Source organism: Diprion similis, chromosome 10, assembly GCF_021155765.1.
Source record: "Diprion similis isolate iyDipSimi1 chromosome 10, iyDipSimi1.1, whole genome shotgun sequence".
In the NCBI taxonomy this organism is placed as follows: domain Eukaryota; kingdom Metazoa; phylum Arthropoda; class Insecta; order Hymenoptera; family Diprionidae; genus Diprion; species Diprion similis.
In genome coordinates this window covers 15,903,258-15,928,645 of record NC_060114.1, presented here as the reverse complement: position 1 = coordinate 15,928,645, position 25,388 = coordinate 15,903,258, and the positions used below count along the sequence as shown (strand labels likewise).

The window sequence follows — 25,388 nt, the reverse complement described above, 5'->3', positions numbered from 1 at the left end:
TTTTCTCAATTTTAGGTTAGAAACGGTGAGAGTACAAACCGACTGTCAAATATGACAGATTTTGTGTCTGGAAAAAAATTTTATCCAGATCTTGCATATCGAATCGATGATCCTTGGACGCGTTACAGTATTTCGTTTTCTTTTTCTTTTTTTCTTCATCGAGAATTTACTTTCCGTTAGAAAAAAAAAAAAAACAACAAAAAACACAAATATGAGTAAAGAGCGATAGAAAGAAGTTAAAAAATATGTATATGTGTCGAAATAAGAAAAAAAAAAGACAAAAAATAAACTAAAATAGCCTACGTAGAAAGGCAGCTATCTACAACAATTTCGCCTAATTTAATAACAACATCGTCGAAGGTAGGACGTTCCCTGGGATCGTTGGCCCAGCAGGTTGCCTGAAGCTCCTGAAGGGCTGGAGGCGCAGCCTTGTGGGCCTTCCAACCGAGTTTCTCAGTTTTAAGCTGTGCAAGTACGGAGTCGTCGTTGAGCTTGTTGAAGGGCAGCTCACCCTGGTGGAACATCTCCCATACGAGGCACGAGAACGAGTAGACGTCGCTCTTCGTCGAGTACTCGTCCTCGTAAACCGCCTCGTAGGGAAGCCACCTAAGAGGGATGACCCGGTTACGATATTTCGTGTACTCCTGATGGTAGGGCTCCTTTGTCATGCAAGGGAACGATATCTTGATCGAAAAATTACTCGATATCAGGCAGTTCCTTGCGGCTATGTCCTTATGGACGAGACGGTTGTCCGCGAGGTGTTTCAGCCCTTTGGCTGCCTGGATCGAAAGGGACAATATCTGGGCAACCGAGAGCTGGGGGACCCGCTTTTTCGCGTCGTGACTCGGGCTGGACGCGCTGTCCTTCCGCGAGGCGATCAAGAACTGCTTGAGGTCACCCCAGTCCGTGTACTCGAGGAGCATGTAGTGCGGTTCCTCTTCTCTGCACAGACCAATGAGTCTCGCAACGTTTTCGTGGCTCAGTTTGTACAGAAGATCGAGTTCCCGCTTGAACTCCTGCAGCGCGTTCTCGTCCTTTGTGTTTGTCAGGCTCTTTATCATCACCAGGTTCTCCTTCTCTCCTTCGACCTGGTACTTTGAACGAAATACGTCTCCGAACTCACCGCGCCCCAACGGTTTTTGATCCTTGAGGTTACTTCGGGACACCGCGATCTTGTCGTAGCTTGACTTCGACTTCTTAGAGTGGTTGCTGCTCTGGCTTTGCGCTGTGTCCGCACCGTCACTTCGATGGGAATCTCGGTTTTCATTCTTCTTGGCTGACGATGTTTTGTGGTTCGTTTCGTTCAGCTCCGTTTGCTCATCATGCACTTCTCCGTTCTCCAGTTTTTCTGCGGAGAAAAGTTTCGGGTATAGATCAGTACTAGATTTAAATCTACGCGCAGTTGATCTCGTTGTTACGATATTTTTGTCGTATTGACAAATACCTTCGGCTTGCTCTTGCAAGTATTGCTGCTTCCTGCGTTTTCTTCTGTATCGACAGTACAGCATCAACCCGACCACCAAAACCATGTATGCTGCTGCTGCACCCAGCGTTATAATCACTGTTCTTCCCATCATTGATTCATCCTCTTCGTTATTCATGTCCATATCTGAACGGTAGCCATCTCCGGCTGCACAAATTGAAATAAAAAATTCATTCTCAACAGGTCTACACTGCAATATTAATTTTAGTAGATATGATTTTGGGACAGGGTTAACGGGAAGATATGGAAAATACTTTGTCTTCTTCTTGGTACACCGAACGACTGACAAGGAAGGTACCCCTGATCGATCTCCGATTTGATTTCGTTTGTAATATGCTATAGTAGACTAAAAACTAAGTGACGAGGGGTTGGAACCGATCCACCAAGAAGGGCATCCAATGAAGTGATTTTTTGATGTGCTTGATGTATTCAAAACTAACGTCGAAGTGTTTTAAACGCATCAAAAAGTCACTCCGTTTGGTGCGCATCTTTGGGGGTCGCTTTTACCCCCTTAAAGTGTTTAATGGCGGATAAAAAAATATACTTGTTGCTTAGTTTTTAGTCTACTATAACATATTACAGAAGAAATCAATTCGGAGAGATCGACTTGGGATACCTTCCTTCTGAGTAACCCCGAATCTCTTGTCCGGTAGACACACATACACTCGTACAGACATATAAATGCACAAAAAAAAATTTTGGCGTAGTTATTCACTTACGTCGAACGATTAGCTGAACTTCTTTCGTTCTCAGTCCCCCGCTGTTTCCGGCGATGCAACCGTAGCTCCCCTCGTCTGTGAGATAAACTTCACGAATGTAGAGACTTCCATTTTGAAGTACCTGAAAACGAGGGCTTTCCAAATCGTTCGATTTCAAATTTTTCATCCACTGAATTTTTGGCTTCGGATCTCCCTCGGCGGAGCAGTCAATCAGTACGGAGTGACCCTCGATAGCCTCTGTCAGATTTTGGGGTTGAACGGTGAACTTGGGAGCAACTGTTGGAGAGAATTACATACAATGAAAGTTGAAACTCAGCACGCAATAGAGAGTGTTTTAATTCTTGTTACGGACTGTTTTCCATTATGAATCATTGCCAACCATCAGATCTCGCTTTTGACTTATTCAAGCTAATGAATACCTCATTGTTTCAGATAAACGACTGGAGTTACTCACTGACAACGTCGATGGTGATGGTGTGATTTATGGATCCCTGACTGTTTGTCGCCAAGCACGTGTATCTCCCTTTGTCATCCTCGACAACGCCGTTGAAGTGCAAGGTACCGTTTACGTCTTGAACATGTGGGGGGAACTCAGTACCGTATCCTTCTTTTATCCACTTAACAGTGGGTTCAGTGGCGCCGTGTGCTTTGCAGTAAACCTTGCTCGTCGAGCCGAGTTCGAGTCGTTCGTTGTAGAGGGATGAGAACTTTAGCTTCTCCTTAACCACGAGCTCGGCATGCTCGGAAAATATCGATGGAAAACCCTTGGTGAATATCTCGCATTTGTAGCTACCCTTGTCTGATAAGTCGACGCTTGTTAAGAAAAGAGTTACGTTCCCTCGGTTGTCAGACACTCGGTGCCTCACTGGACCTCCGCTTTCTCGTAGTGGTTCACCGTCTTTCAGCCACCGGATGTGCGTGATTGGCGATTCCATTCCAACGTACGAACAGGACAACGTCGCTGGATCTCCTTCCGTAACCGTTATTGATTCTGGCGAGGAGACCAAGCCCGGTGGAGCTGAGAAAGCGAGGAAATAAAAGTTTATAAGATGGGAGATTTTGTTTGTTCGAAACTTACTGCTAAAATCAATTGAACTAATAACTTATAAAGAACGAAACGGTTTCAAATGATCTTCACTCACTGGATACGACGACCTGAACACTCATCGCCGTTTCCCCTGCTAAATTTTCGGCAACGCAGGTGTAATTTCCGTCATCATCGTCCAACCGTGCCTTGCTGATTATCAGCGTGTTGTCCTGGACTCTGACCTCTCCGGAATCGCTAATGATGTGCCCATTCGGGTTCTTCCAGTAGACTTTGGGTCGTGGAAGACCAGATGGTTCCAAACAGCTTATCTGCAGCTCCTGCTGTTCGCCCACTATAGCCAGTTGGTTGGATAAGGCAGGTTCGAAAGAAGTGACGGACAGGTTCCTCAGATCTGAAAATCGCGACAGATTTCAACATCGAATTACAACGAGCCTCTATTATTGTTCAGGCTTCTCAGCGATCTATTCATTGCCGTCGTGTTTACTCACAAGCAATTTGCAACTCGGCGGAATAGACTTGCAAAGTTTCGCCTCTCGGTCCGTGACACGAATACATTCCTTGATCCCGATGCTCCGCGGCTAGAATCACCAGGGTACCATTTTCGTACACTATTCTCTCGTCGTCTGATTCAAGGGGTCCATTGTTGTCAAAGAACCACTGTACTGTGTCGGCATTTTCGTATTGGCAATGAAAGAACGCCGGCTCGCCACGCTTTGCGATTATATTTTGCGGCACGGTCTTTATCGTGGCTGTATCGTTACTCGGTATCACAAGTGGAAAATTTTTTCCCACTGGTGAAGAACCGACCTCGTTACGCGCTTGGCACGTATACACTCCGTTGTCATCGGTGCTTGATTTACGGATGTGAAGCTTCTTCTTCTTGATCTCGATCCGATCCGACTTTGATACACGTTCAGAGTTTCTGTAAAATATCGTAATCGCGCGTTTTTAAGTCTAATATCGTCACGCATTTAATTCAGTGTTTAGGGTTCAAATGAAAAAGCTTACTTGAACCATTCGTAGCGCATTTCTCCCGATCCTTCAACGTGACATTTGAGCTCGACATCGACGCCGGGTTTAAGAAGGTTCGGAAACTTTGGTAGCTGCAGTTGAACGTCAGCTGTGCTTATCCCTGAGACAAAAAAAAAAAAAAAAATGAAATATATTAGTATAGCGATTAAATGATTAATCTTTCATGAGTAATCTTTATTACATTTTTACTCTATGATAAACGTCATCGTAGTTGATTTAGTTTTCACAATATTGGTTGCAAGCAGTGAAAGAAGAATTGTTCTTCTTTTTGATCTCCATTCTTCGCTTCTATATACATGTTGTTAGATATACATATATACTTTAGTATATTTGGTTTCGTAAGTTAAAGATGAGACAGGATTTATCCTTTTTTTGTGTTTTAATTTCACTCCACCGTACGAGAGACGCGCGCGTTTCTTGATTACAGCCCGTCGTGGTATTGTGAGTATTTTTCTTTGCTTTCGTTTTTGTCCCGAGCACTTGGAGAGCAGTCAAAGACCGAAGTGCGTGGCCATTTGACGCCGTTGAAGGGTCCGAGGTGGTGGTGGTATGAGCATTAGGCTCAAAGAGGGAATCGGGCAAAGTGAATTTGCGGTAAAAGAGCGTGAGACAATGGTACAATAAATAGTAAATTGCGTGAATGCTCGACGGTCTGGTAAGTAAGTGGGTAGGTATGTATGTACGTGCTGCTCCCGCAATTGCGGAAGTGCCGCCCGGTGACGAGCGGGTGGAGCAACAGTCTCTGTAACTTACTTTACACACTTAACTTCGCGTCCGGGCGGTCGGGTGGGCTTCAATCCTTTGCAGGTGGCGCTCCGGTGGCGAAGCCGCTTTGCGGGATGGTTTACAGCCTGCTTTCATACCGGCCACTCGACTCTCTTTCTCTCGAAGTCTCGGCTATACTCGGAAAGCTGTGTTTAAACGCACAAACGACATCACCGAGATCAAAGCGACCGCCTGCAACATCGCGTTGAGCACGAAGAGACAGAAGGAAATAGAGAGAAAGAGAGAGAGAGTGGCGTTTATTATTATCATCTCCCGCGCAAGATTAACTTTCGTGTAAACACGACCGTGGAACGGGACGAGGTGGAGCCAGAAGAGCAGACCGAGACTTGGACAACAGCAAAGTGCGACAGCCAACCGGCGTGGAATCCCCAACACGTTTTACTATCTCGTGGTGGCCTTTGGCTCAAGTAACTATCCGAACTAGTAGTACGTTACAAATGAAGCCAGCTACACTGACAGCACATCGCCGCGTGATGGGGCCGAGCTCTCGAGTCGTCAGGGAAATAGGTGACGACTGAGGAGTAGAAATAGATACAGAAAGAAGGGAGGAAAAAAACGACCGTTCAAAGGAGGCTGTACTTTCAAGGTTCTCCTCTAGCGTGTGTGCAATCTTTTGAGACCAAGAAAATCGTGCTGTAGTGAAAGACGTGAAGTAAATGGGAGCCGTTTTCGTAGCATGATGACGTACACTATGGTTGATCTGAATGATTAATCTTTCAGCTAGATTTAAGCAACGTAAATGTGTCGACTTATGGGATGAACGAAATTGTGGATCGTTAGGGGCATCGAAATTCAGAGATTTTCATCTTCGTGCAAATGTGATAATGCCTGAAAATACCTGAAGGTACTGTTACAGACTTGAACTGTTGGTGAAATGCAGAAGCGGTAGAGTTCCGTCATCGGGATAAGGAGAAGTGAGAAAGACGATGATAGTAGGAGAGAAAGAGGCGAGGTAAGAAAGGGAAGCTGTAATGTAAACGCGTTTTAGGGAAGCAGCGGAAGCAGCGGGATGAAGGACTTGAAAGAAGACCGCTGTAGCGTTGAGACGTAGAGATCGCCTTGGCTTGGGGTGGGTGGTCCAAGGAGGTGGCAGGCGCTACTATTTATCCTAGGCGAGCAAACAAACGACGCCAGCACGGGTCTCAACCCGCAAGCTGCGTCCAACACTGGCTGTCGCAAAGCCAGCGCCGGCAGCCACGGCTTATCCAGTCCTGCAGGTTTAAACAGTTCAATTACGTCAACATGCTGCAAGTCCGTTGGTCCTGGAAGCCCCGTTTTCAGAGACACTTCACACGGAAGTGTACGTCCGTGATACGCGTTACAAAAGGAAGAGAAATACGTGCCAAAGCGAAACCAGCAGCTTCACCGAGGCGTGAAATACTTTGAAGTCCTCGGAACACAATGCAGATGAAATTTGGTTAGACCGATACTAGCTGCTCTTAATTTCTGAGTAACACGTGTTCAGGCATTTGTTAAAAGAATTCAGATGTTTATGAAAGGAATGTTTTGTTGCAATGGTTGGTAGGTACACAAAGTTATTCGAGAAGACATGGTGGTGGTCTGTGTTATGTAATCCATATTGTGGATGAATGAAATGATTCTTAAATTAGTCTGCTTTCAATCTTATCCAACCGGTGTCTGAGAGAGTTTCGTTCAATGCCTTGCAGATGGCTTTTATGATGTCCTAATGACGTCTGGTGGTATTTCAAGAATATTCCGCGAGGAGGTGCACGTCTTTACGGTGTCTTGATTTACCAGTGCAATCCGAACTGTTATTCAGTACAAAACGAACGCCCTAATGATGACCAGCAGATTCCTTAGCTAGTTCCAAGCAGTCTGCTGAGTTGCGTCAAGTTTTATAGCTAGTGAAAAAGGTCCGTGAACGAACCTTCAAGATTCACTTCTAGAATATCTCCTATAGAAGTGAGCCAAAGTTGGACATAATTTTATGATGGCCATGAGAAAGTAGACGCTGAAAGTGGACTCCTTCAAAGATTTGAAAATCAAAATTGGAAGCTACTGAGTCAGTCACTTGAAAAGAACAACAGAAGACTAAAATTGCACATGAATACACTTATGGCAGGTCCTCAAAATCTGAATAGTCATGCACCGAAATGCGAACCCACGCGTCTGAACGAAAGTACGTAACGTATGTAACTCGACAAGGAGATACACACATCAAGGTTGTACGATACCTGTCCTATGCCGTACACATTTGACCCGGGAAAGGTGAAGGAGCAGCCAATTGGCGTGTGGATCCAGGGGAAAGTGGAGATGCTCGTGGCCGGCGTCGAGGGGCTGCCAGCGACGGCGTTGCCAGGGTAACGAAAGGCTGGGGCGACGGGACCGTGGGGGTGAACGTGGCAAGGGAACGGCGGGAGGGAGGGACGGAAAGGAAGGACTGGGAGGGGTCCGGGGCGACGGGAAGGGAAGGCACGGTCGATGCAAACCCACCATAAAGTTTTATGGGCCCGGCTCTCGGCAGTCGGCCCTCCAGACTGTACACCTAGCTGCTGCCACCGCCGCCGCTCGCTATCCTGTCCGCCTGCTGCCCCAGCACGTCGTCTGTCTACACTCGGCACGTTGAGCGCTCTCTATTTTCCTCTCCCTCTCTCGCTGTCCACACATGCACACATGCACACATACACACATACACACATACACACACACACACACACTCGGGTACCAACCAACTCGGCGAGGCTTGTCGGCGGCGTAAGGAGTCGACGCTGATGGGGAAGCAGGGATTTCGCGGGCGAGGGAAACGGTCGTGAGCCCTTGGAGATGATGGGGTGGGACGCGTTTGCCGAGAGTCAAGGGCCTGAAAATCAGGCTGAAATCCACACCGAATTTAAGTTGTACTAGGCTCCGGAGCTCACTGGGGTGATAAGTACCTATTCGCCAAGTTACCCAAGGTACCGTCCTACCTACCTACCAACCTACCGAGTCACGATGTGCCCTTATATCGGGACTCCACACCCTGCCTCCGTAGGAGTTGGACGACAGTGCACCACGCTGGGGCTTCTTTCGATGCATGGCGTCCGGAAAAAGAAGAGGAAACCGGAGAAGCCCTTGTTTTGTTTTTTCTTTTTTTACTCAGATGGTCACTGACAAGCCCATTAGCAGTAGTACTCGATGCGCGATTCTTGGACTGTAAGGTGTCAGGACTAAATCACTGAACAAATCTAATGAGCTCGGCCTGGTGAATTTCGTTCCGAAGGATTTGGTCCGTGAAACATTTACTGATGGCAATTCATCGTGTGATGATGAAACAAAAGTATCTAGTGAAAAACTTGGAAGGTATAGAGTCGCTGGTAAAGGATGTACGACGTGGCTGTATGGTTTCCTCGAAGGTGGCTTCACCCTCCAGCTGATTCTTTTTCGGATGAGAAATCCTCGTTGAGATATAGCTGCTGACTTCATAGTCCCCGCAGGCTGGTCGCGAGCCGGTGACTTCTTACGCCAGTTGCAATAATAATTATACCACCCGGACGAGTTTCGTATTCCATAAGCTCGTCGCTCGTATCTGTACGCGGCGCACGTTTCTGATATCTGGCTCAGCAGGGGGCGGAATTCACGTCTCCTTGAATTAGGAGCTCGCGTGAAGACAAGACGGTGCAAAACTCTTCGCAAACCACTGCAGGGTGCAGGTGCGCGTGCGTGTTCATAGTGTCAACTGTTTATTATGGAAAGACGTCGAGGTCGGTGACTTTTGTTCGTGACTCGAATTCCATAGCAAACTATAATGTTTATGGTTTAATTTTGAATTTATTTTACAGCATGAATGTTTAGTTAAAAGTTACAGCTGCAATTTTTCATTTTTGATAAATTAGACAAATTAATTCATAAGGAATTGTTCGTTTGAGTTGCTGATCGGCCATGATTCAACAGATACACTTGATTAACTGGGATGCTAATTGTGTATCCCAATCGCCGCTGATCACCAGAGATCTTATAGGTGTTCAGCGATTTATCCGCTCACCGGATTGATTGTCGAGAGACGAAGCTTTATCAAGACGGATGGCGAGTGTCAAGTGGTTTTCAATTTCCGTTCCCTTTTTTGGTGGTTCTTGGCCGTCTCGTTGTTACAGCTGAACGTCGATAAATCGATATTAGTGGGTGACCTGACCATAGACGCTTCAAAAGCGATGTCGATGCCGGTCCAGATTGTTATTCATATCTTGTTTCAGAATTGAGTAATCCACCAAGTATATAAATTGCAGTGGTTTCATAACAAATATTCGTCACTGCATTTTAGACCTGCCACTTTGATTTTACCTTCTACACTCGCAACTGTTCAGCAGTGGTAACATGTGTCACGGTGTGCAGATTAAACCAACGAATCCGAAGCGAATAATTACTTGCTCGTTCGTTGAATCATCGGTTTCTCTTTCACATATTTATACATTTAGCTACGCATAGACTTTACACCATAGAAACACGAAGATGAAAGCAGCTTCGCGGTTCACGCCCTGCATTCGCGGATATGGGGTGTGTCGTCGTTCGAAAATGGTGCACATCAAATCAAACGAGCACGTGGTTTCAGATAAATCATTTCCAACAGAGTTGATGCAATCACTGGCCTCTCTCACTTTCAAAGTTTCGATCCACACTGTACCAACGCGTTTCCATTTTATATGTACCATGGATTTGCATCCATGGACCTTGTAACTTTCAGAGAATATCAGTTTTCGCCCCAGTCGTTTCTGCACATCTGGATCCCCTTTCAAATCAAGTTGTCAATTCGACGTTGTGATGCAGTGCGAGTTAATGGTTGAATAAAAGCTTAAATACAGTGTTTGATGAACGTTCCTTCGAGTTATAAAAATTGATTGAAATTATAGAAAAACACAATAATTCTGAATATCTAATCGATACATACGGTGGAGAACTTTGTCTTATTTGCATAACGAATTGAATCAAATGAATTTCATCCGTTTCTGGTATTTCAGCATCTACCCTATCATGAGTCGATGTTTTCTTTCTGATCCTTGTTTTCACCTGCAAAGTAAATAGTACCCACTTTATACCCAAGTGCGAAAAGCGTATAAACGAGAAACGTACAAGTAAAACATTTCCCCATGGTTTACAGGCAGAAATTTCCAGGATCAAGAAAAATTCAACGTACAAACGAGAAAAACTTACAAGTGCGAAACGTATAACTGAGGTTTTACTGTACAACCGTTACGGTTTTTGCATGTCTGAGGGGTTGAGCGGCGGTCCATGGCGGTGGCCTTTGGCGCTGTGATTTACGCGGTCGTATCGAGGATCTCCGATTGCAAGTACGACCCGCGATCGCACTTCGGAGCCTGCATTCGCCATGGCATGGCCGCAAGTCTCGTTGCAGTACCGGCGTTGAACAAAGAGATCCCTGTTACAACTCGGAGGATATGCAAGTAAAATTGTGCTGGTTGTCTGTCTGTACGATGCACCGGCGGAAAGAACTAGGTACGATCGTAGGAATGTTTGTGATCGTTCCTTTTCTCTTCGCCCTGCTTACGCCCCGTCGCGTTTTCCGGTACAGTTGAATGAGAGCTGTGAAGACAAAGGGGCGGTGTACGCGTACAAACAATAAACTATCGCGATAAAAACGAGAGAGAGAGAGAGAGACAGAGAAAGAGGTGAAGTAAAGAGAAGGAAAGAGAAATTCGTACCGAAATTACCGATTCGAGATTCAACGGCGACTAGAATTTCTTTCATCTCTACTTTTGATTTTTTTTTTGTGCTCAACTGCTTCTCTTGACTCCATCCACGATTTACCTTTCTTCGAACTAGAAGAGATTATAAATTTTCTTACGCGAAGTGAATATTTTCAATCCGGTTTGTTACTCGTGCAGTATTTCCTTTTATCGTTACGAAATCAACTCGAACCACCCTGTATACACTCTGCACAATAGGCGCACAGGGTATAATACGAGAAAACGCGTCGTCGTTCAGTCGTCGACGGTATGTGTGCAGTGTTTTAAAAATGAAAGAGCCTGAGGCAGACTCAACGATTAGCTCACTCAGGTCGAACCAGAGCGCGCGAAACCTCCAACTACGGTGGAAAAAACTCCAGAGGCGAGACAATGAAAATGCAAACCCCCTTACGAATTGAGTTCCCAGCTCTACCGAGGACCCCGTGTCTATAGGTACCCACTGTTTTACAGTTTGCGAACCACCGGCGCACCCACGATCCTTTGGATTCGCAATTCCAAACCCCGTTCCATACTTCCTGTATTCAATTTTTATACTTGGGTAGTAGTGGTTCGAAAATATGACACTTGGAGTCGTTTATCAAGTCTTCCAACATCTTAGATGTTAGTCGATACCTTTTTCCATTGCCAGTAATCAGTGTCTGAGTCACCATTGGGCATCAGTATGGACCGTTACAGAACCAGACCATCGTTAGACCAACACTGCAATTTCCTTGGCTGTGTATAAATCGAAGTTTTTGCTTTTGTCAGCTGCAGCAGACTTCCTGTCGAACTGATATTCAATTTGGGAAGCTTCCAACCTCGATAGCATGATTACCGGTCGACGTTATATCGCCATGCATCTGAAGCTGTGCCTATCGAGTAGTGAGGCGATGATCTCGTTATGGGTAAGCAGTAGGAAGTATGAGTGTATCTACCCGCCAAATGGAAACGCTTCACCAGTGAGTCTGCAAGCTGCTTCCACGTGCGACTACGAGATGTTATTTGTTTTATACAATACATACTTAGCGAGCATGCGTGCACCTGCGCCTGTTTGTGTGGGCGCGTGTACGTGCATGGCCATTATATTTTTGCATCGCATTTTTGCCCCCGTCAACCTCTTTCCATTACTCTTTCTGGTTATTTTTTATTTTGCTTTTATTATTTCACTTCTACAGCTAGTGCCCTCATCTAGCTCTATCCAACTTGCATCGTCGCGTGCTTCGCTACTTTTTTCCCTCTGCGCTTATGGGTATGTACCTTTTTTCCTTTTCTTTTTTTTTTTTTTTCTTCTTTTATCGCATGAAAGACTCTTTCACGTTATTAGCCCCTGGGTACCGGTAGACTTCTTCTCTTACCAGAATTACCAGATGAGAAATAAAAAATGGACTGCTTTCCCATTCTCAACTTCGCAACCCTCCAGGGATGCTCGGCAGTCTCGATTGTCCCGTGAAAATGCAACATCGTTTTTATGTGCGACTTGACGAGTTGCAAGCTTTTCGTTATCCGTTCGTCGAACCCTTCGGGTAATCGAAAATCAAGGTCATGAGAAAATTCACTTCTCCTCCGCTTAATTTTTTTCTCTTTTTTCACTCACTATCTCGCGTTTCAGGGTTTCGCGGGTCTGTCGTGTTTACCCGTGTAAATAAAACAGTGAGAGGTAGGTACGCTCGTGTATCACCGTCAGTCATCCGCCTGCAACCCTTGCATATACTGATATGTGAAAGGAAGAAGCGACGACGCCCACTCGAACTCGACGTGGAGAGTCTGATATTTTCACCATTGCTACACCCTAGCAGAGCGTGAAACGAGATCTTTTATACAATGCATACATCTTGACAACTGACAACCCAAGCGAAAACGAATATATACTACATCTTATCGAGCTACTGCCACACCATTTTTAATATTACCCAATGCTAAAGTAAATGCTTTGCGAAGGCAGGATAAAAGTGTCTACCAACTTTAAAATACCGGGATTTCATTTACAGAATGTACGACGTTATCACATAACTGCGTGTCTGTAATTATATAACTTCGAAATTGAATAAGTAGCTGATACAATTGGTATGGAATGAGCATTTAGTTTTCACTCTGTATACCAAGAATGGAAGTATACAAGCATGACCGTAACTGAGTCGAAACCCATGCATACGATGGTAACAAAGGTGTTTGCACTGAAGGGTCCATCACTGAAATGTCACGATGTTGGTGCCCCGCTCGGTCTTGGCTCGTGACTCTTTCAGACTTGAACCACTAAAAACCCTCCCTAATCGCGACACTTTCCTAGCCTCTCTGACTCACGATATGAGCACAATGATCGCGCCTTTCAGTTATCAACGTGTCAGCACCCGATGGCTGACTGGTAGGTACGTAGGTGTTGATTGAATGAATGATGAAAGAAGCTCTTCTGTTATATTGGCTACTGATTGCACTATGAATTTGTCAAGCTTTCCACACGCTCTGCTGATAAGTTTTTACTTTTGCGAGCTGTACTGCAGTTAGTGTTATATCACTTCACACGGATTACTGAGCATCCATTAAGGTGCTTATAAAGAAGCGTTGTACACCTCGAAAACGCGGGGAAGCAAAACTCCTATACCGCTCAAGCGATCAGAGTGAAACTTGGGCAGTTAATGCCTTATTTTGGCAAAAAGTGGAGCGTCTTTTTACTTTTTTAAAATTTTGAAAAAAAAATTACAGATTGGTTACCACCCACAGAAATTGGCCAAATTTTCACAGTTGCACTGAATGGATCGAACTATCCGGTATGATGCCACTCGGCGGTGATGAAACATACATTTTGAGCCCAGTCCCATGAGATTTTATGGTGAAATGACGAAATGGCAGCTGATCTGATTTTCGATTACGAAGTGCACCGAAATCTCATTTTGGCGACGTTTATACGCGTAATGTCGGTAAAAAATTACCGGCATGCGTGAAAGGTCGGTAACAAATGTCGCCGAAATGAGATTTCGGTGTACTTCGTAATCGAAAACCAGATCAGCTGCCATTTCGTCAATTCACCATCAAATCTCATGGGACTGGGCTCAATGCATGATTCCTTTGCGGTTTCTTGATTATTGTTATCGAAGTTGATATTCGTACACCTTTACGTGCGAATATGATGAACGAGGGTATAGCACAGGTCGTTCAGAGTTGTTATCGTTATTTTTCTTCACCTCTTCAACGTTAAATTCAACAAGCATGTACGTAGCATGTTTAGGTACCTACTCGTTGAAACACGACGCCGGCAACGACTCGTTGAATATTTTACACCGCCTGAGTTGGATTGGCGAGAGGCAGGGTACGAGTGATCAATTAAAAATATCGTACCTATACATATACAGTATATCCGGGTAAAGCTTGCAGAGTTTAGCAAGTCGGTTGTGACTTACCGAGTCCATAACTTGTTCGTCAACTCGAACGAGAGAACTTAACGTTCGCCTGTATTAACTTTGACAACCGATACACTCTTCGCGTAATTATTCAATAGCGATCTGACGACGATGAAGAGTGAAGTATGTTTCCATTAATTTTTTGATTCTTTCGTTTTTCATTAAGTTGAAATCTCCATCGACGGTCCTATTTATACATATATCATCATTTAAAAAAATTTATTTGACAATTAGTCAGCCTCTTTGCCACGATGATGACGCCTTCGTAATTGGAAATACTTTAAAAAAATTAATTGAGTATCATGACTTTGTGCAATTTGCACCGCGCACGGCTTTGAATAATGAGGCGAGCGTTTAGTATTTACAGGTTAACTTGTACAGGTATGAGTTGTATAAAAATGCGGTACGCAGTTATAATTTGAGAAGGGCCCGGCAGTACATACCTACGGAGGTTCAGTGGTAGTTGGCGGCGATGGTGCGAGAATGTGAAGTGCCAGGGTGTAGTAATAATAATTATGAAACGATACATGATAACGAGGTGTCGGTGCGCTAACGACGCCCCCTCGCGGCGACGTCTCTTCGCGTAATAATAATATGTTTTTCTCATAATATTTTCATTACTTATTCCTCCTGCATATTACACGTGTACATATAGTGTATATATATATATATATATATATTATATCCGGCCACCGGTGGTGACAGTGTGCATTGCTTGCTTGGTGATATTTCGCGCGTTGGATGAAGGATGGAAGTAGAAAGCAAAGAAAGAAGGAAAAGAAGAAACTGACGAAAAAAACGTCCCTTTCCCACACTTGTTTCCATGTCCCGATGCACCAAAGGTGCGGTAACGTCTGCAGGCTATAATGCTGATTTGGTTTGGTTTTACGAGGAAAAAACTGCTTCAGGAGGTTGTACAATACTTGGGATCATTAATATCATCGCGTTACTCGTGACTTGTAGGTATACGTACATAAAGTATACTTGTATTTACACCTCGTTTTAAAAATGTGCGGAAAAATCCACTTTTCTGATACTCTCTCTGCAGTTATTCCGAGAACGAGTCTGATTCTCTCATTCAATGCACGTGGGGGGAGCCAAATACGCTTTTCCGTCAACGACGCGTCAGGAGAGAGTCAGGACCCTCCGTTCCACCATCGGCTGGTGGTGACGACGCTGTATATTCAATGGGGAAACACCCGCGGTTTTTATCTCTGATTGAAATTATCACATTGTGAAGGGGTGGCCGGAATCTACACTTTATCTACTTTTCATACCCCGTCTGAAATCCTTCCTCATACATAATCGAGCTTGCAAAGGTTCTTTCAAACGGTCTGACACCAATTATTGGAAAATTTTCTATCCACTTATGAATGATTCTTTTACACTCATGCAAAACTCTTATTGCCAAGGTTATACTATACTTTTCATGCTTCAAACTGTGTAAACATGGTAACGACCATGATGTAATGCGCATAGTAGCTGTTATCATGTTCATTAGGGTGGCGCAAAAAAACCGAATATTTTTTTTTTTTTTAGTCTCGTGTGACAAAATGTTAGTTTTTGATGTTTTAAGAGCCCACTCCAAAGGGCAGTTCAAAAAAACAATTTTCAGAGGTCGCTCCGCATTTTTTAAAACCTCAGAAATCGTCAAAAATCGATTTTTTTCAATTTTTTTTCTCCTCACGATATAATTTTATAGACAAAAAAAAAAATAAGCTTCTGAAAGTTTCAGTTCAAAATTTGAATTTTGAAAGTTCGCTCATAATTTTTTTTCAATTTTTTTGGTACATTTCTTTAGATCTTTTCGAGCGACCTTTTAATATTCATATTAAAATTTCGTAAATTTTTTTTCTCTAATTTAGTAAGAAAGAATCGATAACAATACACCGCGACATGAATTGAAAATCAAAAAAAATACTGAAAATATAATTTTTTTAATTTAATTTTTTGACGATTTTTGACATTTTTAAAAATTTGGAGCGAATTCTTCAATTTTTTTTTTGAGCTGACCATTGGAGTGGGCTCTTAAAACATCAAAAACTAACATTTTGTCGCACAAGACTCGAAAAAAAAAAAAAATAGTCGGTTTTTTTGCGCCACCCTAATGTTCATATAGTAGTCACTGAGGTAATTCCCTCAATGTTCCCTGATCGGATTATGATTATTTCACTATTATTATTGTCACTATGATTGAAGTTTAAGACAATATTGCCAATTCGGCTATTTAATGAATTACAAAATATTGAAAAATCCGTTTACGATCTGTTTGGCATGGTCATGAAAACGAACATTAACAAAACAAAAAAAAATATCCATACTTCCAATTTTTCTACTTCACCGATGAAGTTTTATTCTTTCTGCAACTAGCAAGTCGCACAACGAAACTAACGCAGAATGAAATATCGAACGGAGAACTTACATTGAACGCTGATTGTTGCCGGTGAACTTTCGATGAAGAGACCGGTGAGGCGGTGGGTTGCTTTGCAGACGAAGCTTCCGCTGTCCGAGGTTCGGTCGACTCTGGTAATGACGAGATCACCGCCGTCCTGGTGTCGCCGGGGGCTTGGAGACAGATCCTTACCCTCAAGGCTCCAGGAGTAGACGACGTCCTTCCCAGACCCAGGGTCGACCTCGCATCTCAGTCTCACCGGAGTTCCTTCAGCCGCAGAGTGATCACCGGGGCTCACGGAAAACGATAATCCAGGATCCCTGCTTTGAGCATCGGTCGGATCCACTGCAAGAAATGGAAAATCAATCTTCTTACTCACATCAGTTCACTGAATCCTGTTGGGTTGGGTCAAGTTTACGGGTAGGATTATCTTTCTGATGGGCTTCTTGATTTGAAATTAATCGACGACTACCGGGTATCGCTTAGACTCTTGGTGATATCGAATGAACCTTGACAATGAAATGGAATGTGATTTTCGAACACGTCGTTCTTTACTTCCGAAATTCTGGTTCCAAAGTGTTCTCGATAAAAATTATGTACACTTGTCAGGTCATTATAAACAGGATATGGCGCTCAAAAATCTCTTTTATCATTCGTCGAAAGTGAATGGCTTCTTCCTATTTTCCGTCCCAATCTACAGAATTGAGGATCCATTTCGAGTGATAACGATCTCGAACTTTTCGACGCCACTGTATCTGTCACGTGAACATTATCCACAATCTATTCTTGAGAAGTTGATTGATCTCTATCATTATTCAACAAAATCTAAGTAATAACTCGGTTCTTCTTCTACTTTTGGTTTATATTCCTTACCGATTTTGTGAAAGTCGTTCATCGCACCACATATATATATATACATATACATATATCCTTTTTTTCACACGAAATCTACACGTCAGATACACACGCACGTGTGGCTACACGTCTATCGATCCTTCGGCTCGAAGCAAGCAGTTGTGTCATGCCATAAATCGTCCCGGACGGTCCCTCGCCCTTTTATCTGAGCTGCTATGCCGCTCGTCTGCGTTACTCCGAGCCCTGATCGCGCTATAACTGCCCTATCTAGTCGTCCAGGTACACGGCCAGTTCTCCCCTGATCCCCTATTCCCCTGCTCGCTCTTGTTCCAATGTATAGTCAGTCCGTGCCAGTTGCGCTTTCATTGTCAGTCCGATGAATCGAAATGCAACGATACCCAACGAGTGTTAACTGATCATTGATTTGCAACGACCAACATTCCCGTATTGAAAAAATGAATTCGTTTTTCTTATCAGTTTAAAAAAAGTTTCAAGTAAGAAACTGCAGCTGGGATCTTAGTTTCAAGTTCGGTGCAGTACCAATTAAGTGATGATTCGATGTAAGAAAAATCTCGACATTTGTAAATTCAACTAGCCAGTTATACCTATATTTCGAATGAAGAAGTTTCCTTCATTTGTTTTTTTTTTTTTTTTGTTATCTTTTTCGGCCCCTACGTTTTTTTACTTCGTTCCGGGCTGGATGGGGGGGCGAAGACGACGAATGACGAATGCAGGAGATGTTCTCGAGGGCAGCATGCGCGAGCTGAGGTTGTCAGTCGTAAAAGACTTGGCTGTTTACTCCGCGAGGAGAAAATTTCACAAGAGCCCGGTATACCATCCACTGACGGTTATCAGTCAGCCAGCCTTCCCTCGTCCCGTACGTATTTCTCTTATTTCGTTGGATCAACCAAACTCAGACTCTAACTCAGCGGTACGTACTTAGCGGCATTTGATGTTATACGAGCCGATGACTGACACGGAGCTGAGACCGAGTGGCGGGGGCTGCGTGCTGCTGGAACTTCGGTTGGAAGTCTGCCGAACCCTTTTATCTTCTATCTTGCACCGGGTCTCCCCCCCCCCCCCCCCCCTTCGCCGCGACTCGCTTTCTTTCCTTCTCTCGCTCTTTCTTTTTCTCATTTTTCTTCTTACCTCTATCTTCCTATCTCTCTCTCTTTCTCTCTTTCTCTCGCCTAAGGAGCGGCTTGCGATTACCGTGCCGGATAATTCCTTCTATCGGTTAGCTGCATTTACCGAAGCAATTTCTACGCGAGGCTACGATCCTGTGGGAAACACTGGGTGAGTCTAACCGCATTCTTTGTTTTATAGCTTTTTACCATACGGTTACACGGTTATACGGCCGGATGAGAAGCCCGAAGATTGCCTCTGAGATACACTTGTGACTCATTTTCGGCCCGGTATTACAACCGACGATCGCGTTGGAGAAACCTGATGATGAAAATATTCTTCCCGACGATAGTGACGGAGGAAAAAAGCCAAGAGAAATTGCTTTGATCCTCGGCACGATGCGGCGGTATTGAATTCTCTTTATCTCTATGGCGCAGGAAGCATTCATTTCAATGTTCGATGTAGACGTGAACCATTCGATGAATCTACGCAGCTACGACAACGACGTCAACAAACGACGATAACGAAGAACGACTCTGCAAATCCACGAAACGACTCGTCCAATTATTTTCTTCCCGCTCATCACGTGGATGCTGCATTCATCCGATGAATTCGAAATCAGTCTTTACATCTTTCAATACCCATCGGAAGTTTCCTCCATCCCGATAGGCAGGTATTGCTGGTCGATGGGAAGCCGGATGCTCCAAAGTTACGTACCTAAGAGTTGCTGAACTTCATACTGCCTCAAACTTCTATACCACTAAAATTGACGCTAACGTGATGTTGGGGATGAAAAAAGTTTACGGTATCAAAAGTTTCGTATCTTCGTAATGAATTTATGGTGAGAATTTCATGAAAATCGAAAGTGGCCAACACCGTGAAAATTGTAATTTTATGCATCAAGTCACGAAAAAAAAGAATCGACAAAAATTGTTTCTTTCCATTTCAGCTTATCGCTATGATTTTTTGTTTTGATTAACGGATCTTGGGATATAAATTAGTGTGAAAATAGAACATCTCTTCGACCAGTGTTAAAAATAAATCTCAAATAATTCAGGGATTACTTTTTCGACCACTGAAATTCTACATTAAAGTTGAAGCAAAATCGGAGACGGCGAGAGTTGGCACGGAATGCCCTGTACCTGCTTACAGGATGCTCTCAAACAATGGGAAACCGATGATTTACTTCTATGTTAATTTGCATCACATTTTTCCATTATGGGGGTGGCTGTCCAGTATTCACGCCTAGTTATACCGACAAGATTTCCGTGACCATAGACGGTATAGGTATACCTGCCTGCAGCCGCTGCACCACTATGGCCTGCATGCGTCGAACAAAGAAGGTTTTAGTACGAAACATGTAAAAAATGTGGTGCCATTGAAAGGAAGACGGGCTTGAACCCTCGTCGGTAACCGGAGACGTGTAATTAGGACCACCGAACCAAGATGAATAGCGGAGTGAGTGGCTTGCCCGAGTGCATGGGGATATGCACACTCACCCTACACCGCCTCAGTGCTGTCTCAAGTATTAATAATTAATCCTTGTTGCATTGAAGGAAATTCATGAAAGTTGAAACAACTCTTATTTCTCGAATAGGTGTATAATGTATATGCACACTCTAGCGATCATCGTTTCGTTTTCCTGTTCTTCACCTTTCCCCATTACACACAAGTTCATACGCCTTATGGTACCCCTAATGGAGTTTAATGTTCTACTGTGTCATTCTTCAGGTTTCTTCATGGACTCCAGAAGATACTGACTCCAGATCATATGTACCAGAATTTTTTCTGTACCATATCCCTACAGCAATTACTAGTACCAAATAGAAAGTTGTAAAGCAGTTTCATGGTACTGACTTCGAACGTTCCACTGTGTCATTCTCCAGGTTTCTTCATGAAGAGTTGTAAAGCAGTTTCATGGACTGACTTCATGAACCAGAATTTCGTCTCTATCTCATTTCCACAACGATGAGTAGTACCACGTGAAAAGTTGTGAGGGACCATAATTTTATCTGTACCTCATTCCCACAACCCTCAGTACCGTTTTTTAGTTCTTTAAGGATAGTCCCTTCTGTGCCACAAGCTCGTCGATCTAAACGGTTGAAAACCCGTGGATTCAATCGTATTTTTTCCGCTCGCTGCTTCTCTGCAATGGGTTCCATGGGCCCAACTGAAACCGTCGATGCAGGTTGCCCGATAATACGGTACTGGGCTTTCTGCCCCATCGTCAGATCTCCGCCTACCTTTACCTTTACGGTGAAGCGCGCAGGGCGCCCTCCTCCAGTATTAGGTGGCTGCGGGATATAATATGCGGATCCCTCGAACCTGCAGTTCTCCTTCTCCTCTATCTCTATCTCACTCTCATTCTCTTTTTCTATCTTTTTCTAGCCTCCTTTGCGGCGTGTACACACATTGAGCTCTCCTCTCCATCCATGTGCGAGGACTGCCTCTCGCGGGATTCTTCAACCGGTTTCTCATTCTCATCCCAGTGTTTGTCGGTAAGTTACACACGTCCTGCACACCCACACACGCACACATACATTCAACGATTAGAACTGTGGATCTGAATTTTTTTTTTATCAGCAACTATACTATGTATTGGTTGATCAGCTCATTGTGCCTCTACACGCACTGATGCAGACTGACTATGGTGAAACCTCTTATATAGAAGAACAATGCCATGGCTGCTGTTGTGGCCTAACGAACTGCGCCTGGTCTATGGTGCATACGTGGTGCAGGCGACCCATGAGGGCCAGTGCATAACGGACTGTAAGGGTTCGCGATGAAGCTGACTCTCTTGGTCTGAAATCATCCCACTCTTATGGTTCTGTTACTCTAATGCCTGCATAGAGTTTTTGTGTTTTTGTATACGAAGACCATGTGAGAATGCCGCGTTAAAAATAAGTTTCATTGTAAGTAAGATTGTACTTTGCAGGTTCGCGAAGAAATATTGATCCAGTTTTAAGAGATGCTAACCGTTGTTTCATAACTTCGTGCTTATCTCGCAAAAATGGATGTTCGTATTTAATTCTCTGACTGTAGCCATAGTCCTATTACGCGCTGAAAGAAATCAATTTGAAAATAAGTTATAATTTCGTTATATAGCTGCAGTGAATCCACAAAGTTTCTTTCCAAGCATCTAATGTCAACTGCGGAATGTGAATAATCAGAGCCTAGATTCAATTCTGATTCAATTTGGAGCTCTGCTATGTAATCCTTAATCTTTACTGTTACGACTCACGAACTGGCGTTTATGGCGAACGATAAAATACGTGAAACGGGCCTGATTGGACAAACAGGGGTTGGTTTTCCGGGAGGTTTTTTTTTATTCTCCTCTTTCCCTCTCTTTCAAATGAAGGGTTTTGTGCGACGGGGTGACGCGTTGTTACGAAACTTCACATCCTCCTGTCCGCTCGTATGTACGTACATACATGTAATTTCGATCGAGAGTATCACGACTGAAACAACGATGAATTGTACACGCGATCGCAATTGTACATACTAATTTAACCTCTAATTACACGACAAGTTTCGCGCGGACATTTTTTTCTTTCTGAAAATATTTTTATTCCAACTTTTATCAAACGAGTTTATAATTGTAAGACTTGTACGGCTTTAACGCCAATTAACTAATTGCCGCACGTATTACCCACAGATCACCCTGCAATTAAGCGGTAAATCACTCCTCTCGCGCTCTGTTCAGGGAGATATAAAAAAATAAAAAAAATTAAAAAAAAAACACAGAGAGAGAAAACGTAAACGAAAAACATGCATGCATAAATGTAAATATTTCGTTGCCTTAATTGGCGGGGATGGGGCTTTGAAAATCAGACTCCGCAGCCGTGCGGACCTCGGGATTCCAGCTCGGAAGGGAGGTCGGTCCCTGACTCTCATGGCTTGGCTCGTAGTAACGCGTACATGCATACGTATGTACTTGGGCCATGATTCATCCCTTGTTCGACCGTGCGTGGCGGGTGAGCAGCGAGAAAATTACAGTGTTGTGCGGGGTGAAACGGGAAAATACACACACAGACATATATATATATATATATAAGAAATGTTAAGGGTGCAGAATATTATCAGCGCAAAATACTTACGGAAGAAGCTGCAGACTTGGATTAGAATGAGGAAAAACCACATTGTCACTGTTTTTTGTTGTAATCGAACGGAGTTTGCGGAGCGCCGAGAACCGATTCGCGTTTCCTTCTATATACTCTGCTCCCTTCTAATCAGCGTTTGATTAATATTTTTAAATCGCGCAAACTGATAAAAACTATGAAAGCTCTTCTGGGCTCTCCGTCCCTTTTCTCCTCTCTTATCTCTAGTCTTCTCACGTAATTGTCATTTTTTTTTCACAACGCCGGGATAAGTTTCAGTCAAAATTTAAGAACCAACATCCGGCTATCCGGTTAGACGCCGGCCGGCTCAAACGAAACGACGCGCGGCACTGCGACTGGACGCCCCGAGATGGAAATACGAACAACGCCGTCTGGTGATCGTTCGAAACAGTCCCGGTTCGATGCACTTTGTTCAAGCTGCGCAGTGCGCGCCACTCGCTGCGCTAACGCGACTTAAAGTAGTCCTGATCGCACCAGCTGCTGTTCTCGGAGAGTTGGGGAGCCTGCGTGACGCCCTTTTTACCCTCCGATGATCGCAAAGCTCTGTTTGACCGATCGTTCGTTACTCTTGAGCCATCGTCGACTCGATTTTCGTCGTCACCGTGTTCAGGTATCGTTATACGTTGGTCCTGAAACCTCCGTGGGTAGAACTGCAGGCTTGAACTGTCCAAAGAGCGCTGTGTTATCTTCGGAAGTTTCGCGCAGGGTTAGGGGTTGACACCACTGTAAAAACCTAAAACATGCACCATTTTTTTTTTTTTTTTTTTTGGGTGGAAGAAAAGGTAATAAGATAATAATAATAATATTTGAGGAAATTATCAGGCGTATATCCAGTGTCGCCATTTTAATAATTTTTGGCAATATACTTAAATATATGCCTAATAACTTTCTTAAATTTTATTGTTTCATTACCTTTTTATCATCCATCCAAAAAAATGATATTCTTTTGTTTTTAAACTGGCGTTACCGTTTAAGTAACGTCCTGATATGTACGTCTGATGGTAAGGATCAGTGGCTTGAATCACGGACGGTGTGAAACAGTTAGCAAAATCGCTTTAAAAAAATACAGTCATAAAATTACAGCAAAATTTGGTGCTTATTTAGATGCTTGTAGTCACATGTCTCGATTTAAATTCATGTGTTCGATTTTTTTTTTTTTTTTACTGGAAACATTCGTTTTTATACTGTTTCGTCAACGCGACGTAGCTAAGTGGGGTAGCAGTTAGCTGGCTAAAAGTGTTTCGGAAATCAATGAATACGGAAGTGAAGTTCTTCTTTTGGTACGAATTAGCTGCTTTATTGAAGATTATCGCGTACGATTTTTTTCGATGAAAGAAACCTATATTTCTGTACATCATTGTCCTTTAACTTGTTTTTCAGATTTTTGCAAATAGTTGAAGCGATGTTGAAAAATGCTATAGAATTAAATGTTTTATATACGGAAATACCTGCGTCTCTCTCGTTTCTGCTATTAATTTTGTTCGTTGCTGTAAAAAATTATTCAGTAGCTCACGCAGAGCACAATTTCGACATGATCACTGTGTGTGTGTGTGTGTGAGACAATTTTTAGTCAGACGAGAACGGAATTCGCAGTCAATACGACGACCGATGAACCGGGAAAAAAGCTTCCAACGGTTAATGAAATTCTAAAATCTGTATACATTAGGGTGGCGCAAAAAACCGACTATTTTTTTGTTTTTTTAGTCTCGTGTGACAAAATGTTAGTTTTTGATGTTTTAAGAGCTCACTCCAAAGGAGAGTTAAAAAAAAAATTTTAAGAGGTCGCTTCACATTTTTTAAAACGTCAGAAATCGTCAGAAATCTGTTTTTTTTTTATTTTTTCTTCTCGTTACGGTATAATTTTATAGACAAAAAAAAAAGATAAGTTTCCGATAGTTTCAGTTCAAAATTTGAATTTCGAAAGGTTGCTCATAATTTTTTTTAGATTTTTTGGTGCATTTCTTTAGTTCTTTTCGAGCGACCTTTTAATATTCATATTAAAATTTCATACATTTTATTTCTCTAATTTAATAAGAAAGAATCGATAACAATACACCACGACATGAATTAAAATCGAACAAAATACTGGAAATATAATTTTTTTTTAATTTAATTTTTTGACGATTTTTGACATTTTTAAAAATTTGGAGCGACCTCTTGAAATTTTTTTTTTTGAGCTGTCCTTTGGAGTGGGCTCTTGAAACATCAAAAACTAACATTTTGTCACACGAGACTCAGAAAAAAAAAATAGTCAGTTTTTTTTGCGCCACCCTAGTATACATATATACATAATGGGGATGTATCATAGTGTTTAGTATTGATAACAAATGAATAACAAATTGCAAACTTAACGACACAGAACGCATAGGTACAACAATTTGATACACAATTTAAATTTGATATATTAATTCATACATGACGTAATGACAAATGTGTATGTATCTCGTAACGTCGTTGTGTTCGTTCGATGACGCTGTTTTCATATTCGCCGCCGCCATCATCATCATCATCATCATCATCATCATCATCATCATCGTCATTATTATTTATCAATATTATTATCGTATTAACAATCTAAACAGTCACATACTCACATGATACCTCTACGGTTTTTATTTACTTATTTAATGATTTTTCGGATACCTTTTTTTCGTTTTTTCATCCTCTTTTTCTTTAAAATTCTTGCATGCTTATCATATTCTCTCATCTTACGCATTACGCAGGCTAGATGATTCATTTGATCTATAATCAGCGACA

General features: G+C 43.0%; 1 protein-coding gene across 1 annotated transcript; it reads right to left on the bottom strand.

Annotated features, from left to right (window-relative positions):
- Positions 1-248: 248 nt before the first annotated feature.
- Positions 249-22,948, bottom strand: LOC124411790 (inactive tyrosine-protein kinase 7-like). The gene is made up of 9 exons (XM_046891224.1): positions 22,611-22,948; positions 16,564-16,878; positions 4,259-4,382; positions 3,739-4,172; positions 3,345-3,641; positions 2,657-3,220; positions 2,203-2,478; positions 1,445-1,630; positions 249-1,348 (listed from the first exon to the last, which is right to left on the bottom strand). Exons 1-9 carry the CDS (start codon positions 22,651-22,653, stop codon positions 300-302), a joined length of 3,288 nt encoding a protein of 1,095 aa, XP_046747180.1. The 5' UTR covers positions 22,654-22,948; the 3' UTR covers positions 249-299.
- Positions 22,949-25,388: the final 2,440 nt, after the last annotated feature.

Bases quoted from the DNA above. Each gene is read 5' to 3' on its own strand.
- LOC124411790 (XM_046891224.1), bottom strand. From the start codon at position 22,653: ATGTGGTTTTTCCTCATTCTAATCCAAGTCTGCAGCTTCTTCC. The intron at 16,879-22,610 runs GTAAGTATTTTG...CATTTCTTGCAG, and splicing joins CCAAGTCTGCAGCTTCTTCC to TGGATCCGACCGATGCTCAA. The intron at 2,479-2,656 runs GTGAGTAACTCC...TCTCTCCAACAG, and splicing joins CATCACCATCGACGTTGTCA to TTGCTCCCAAGTTCACCGTT.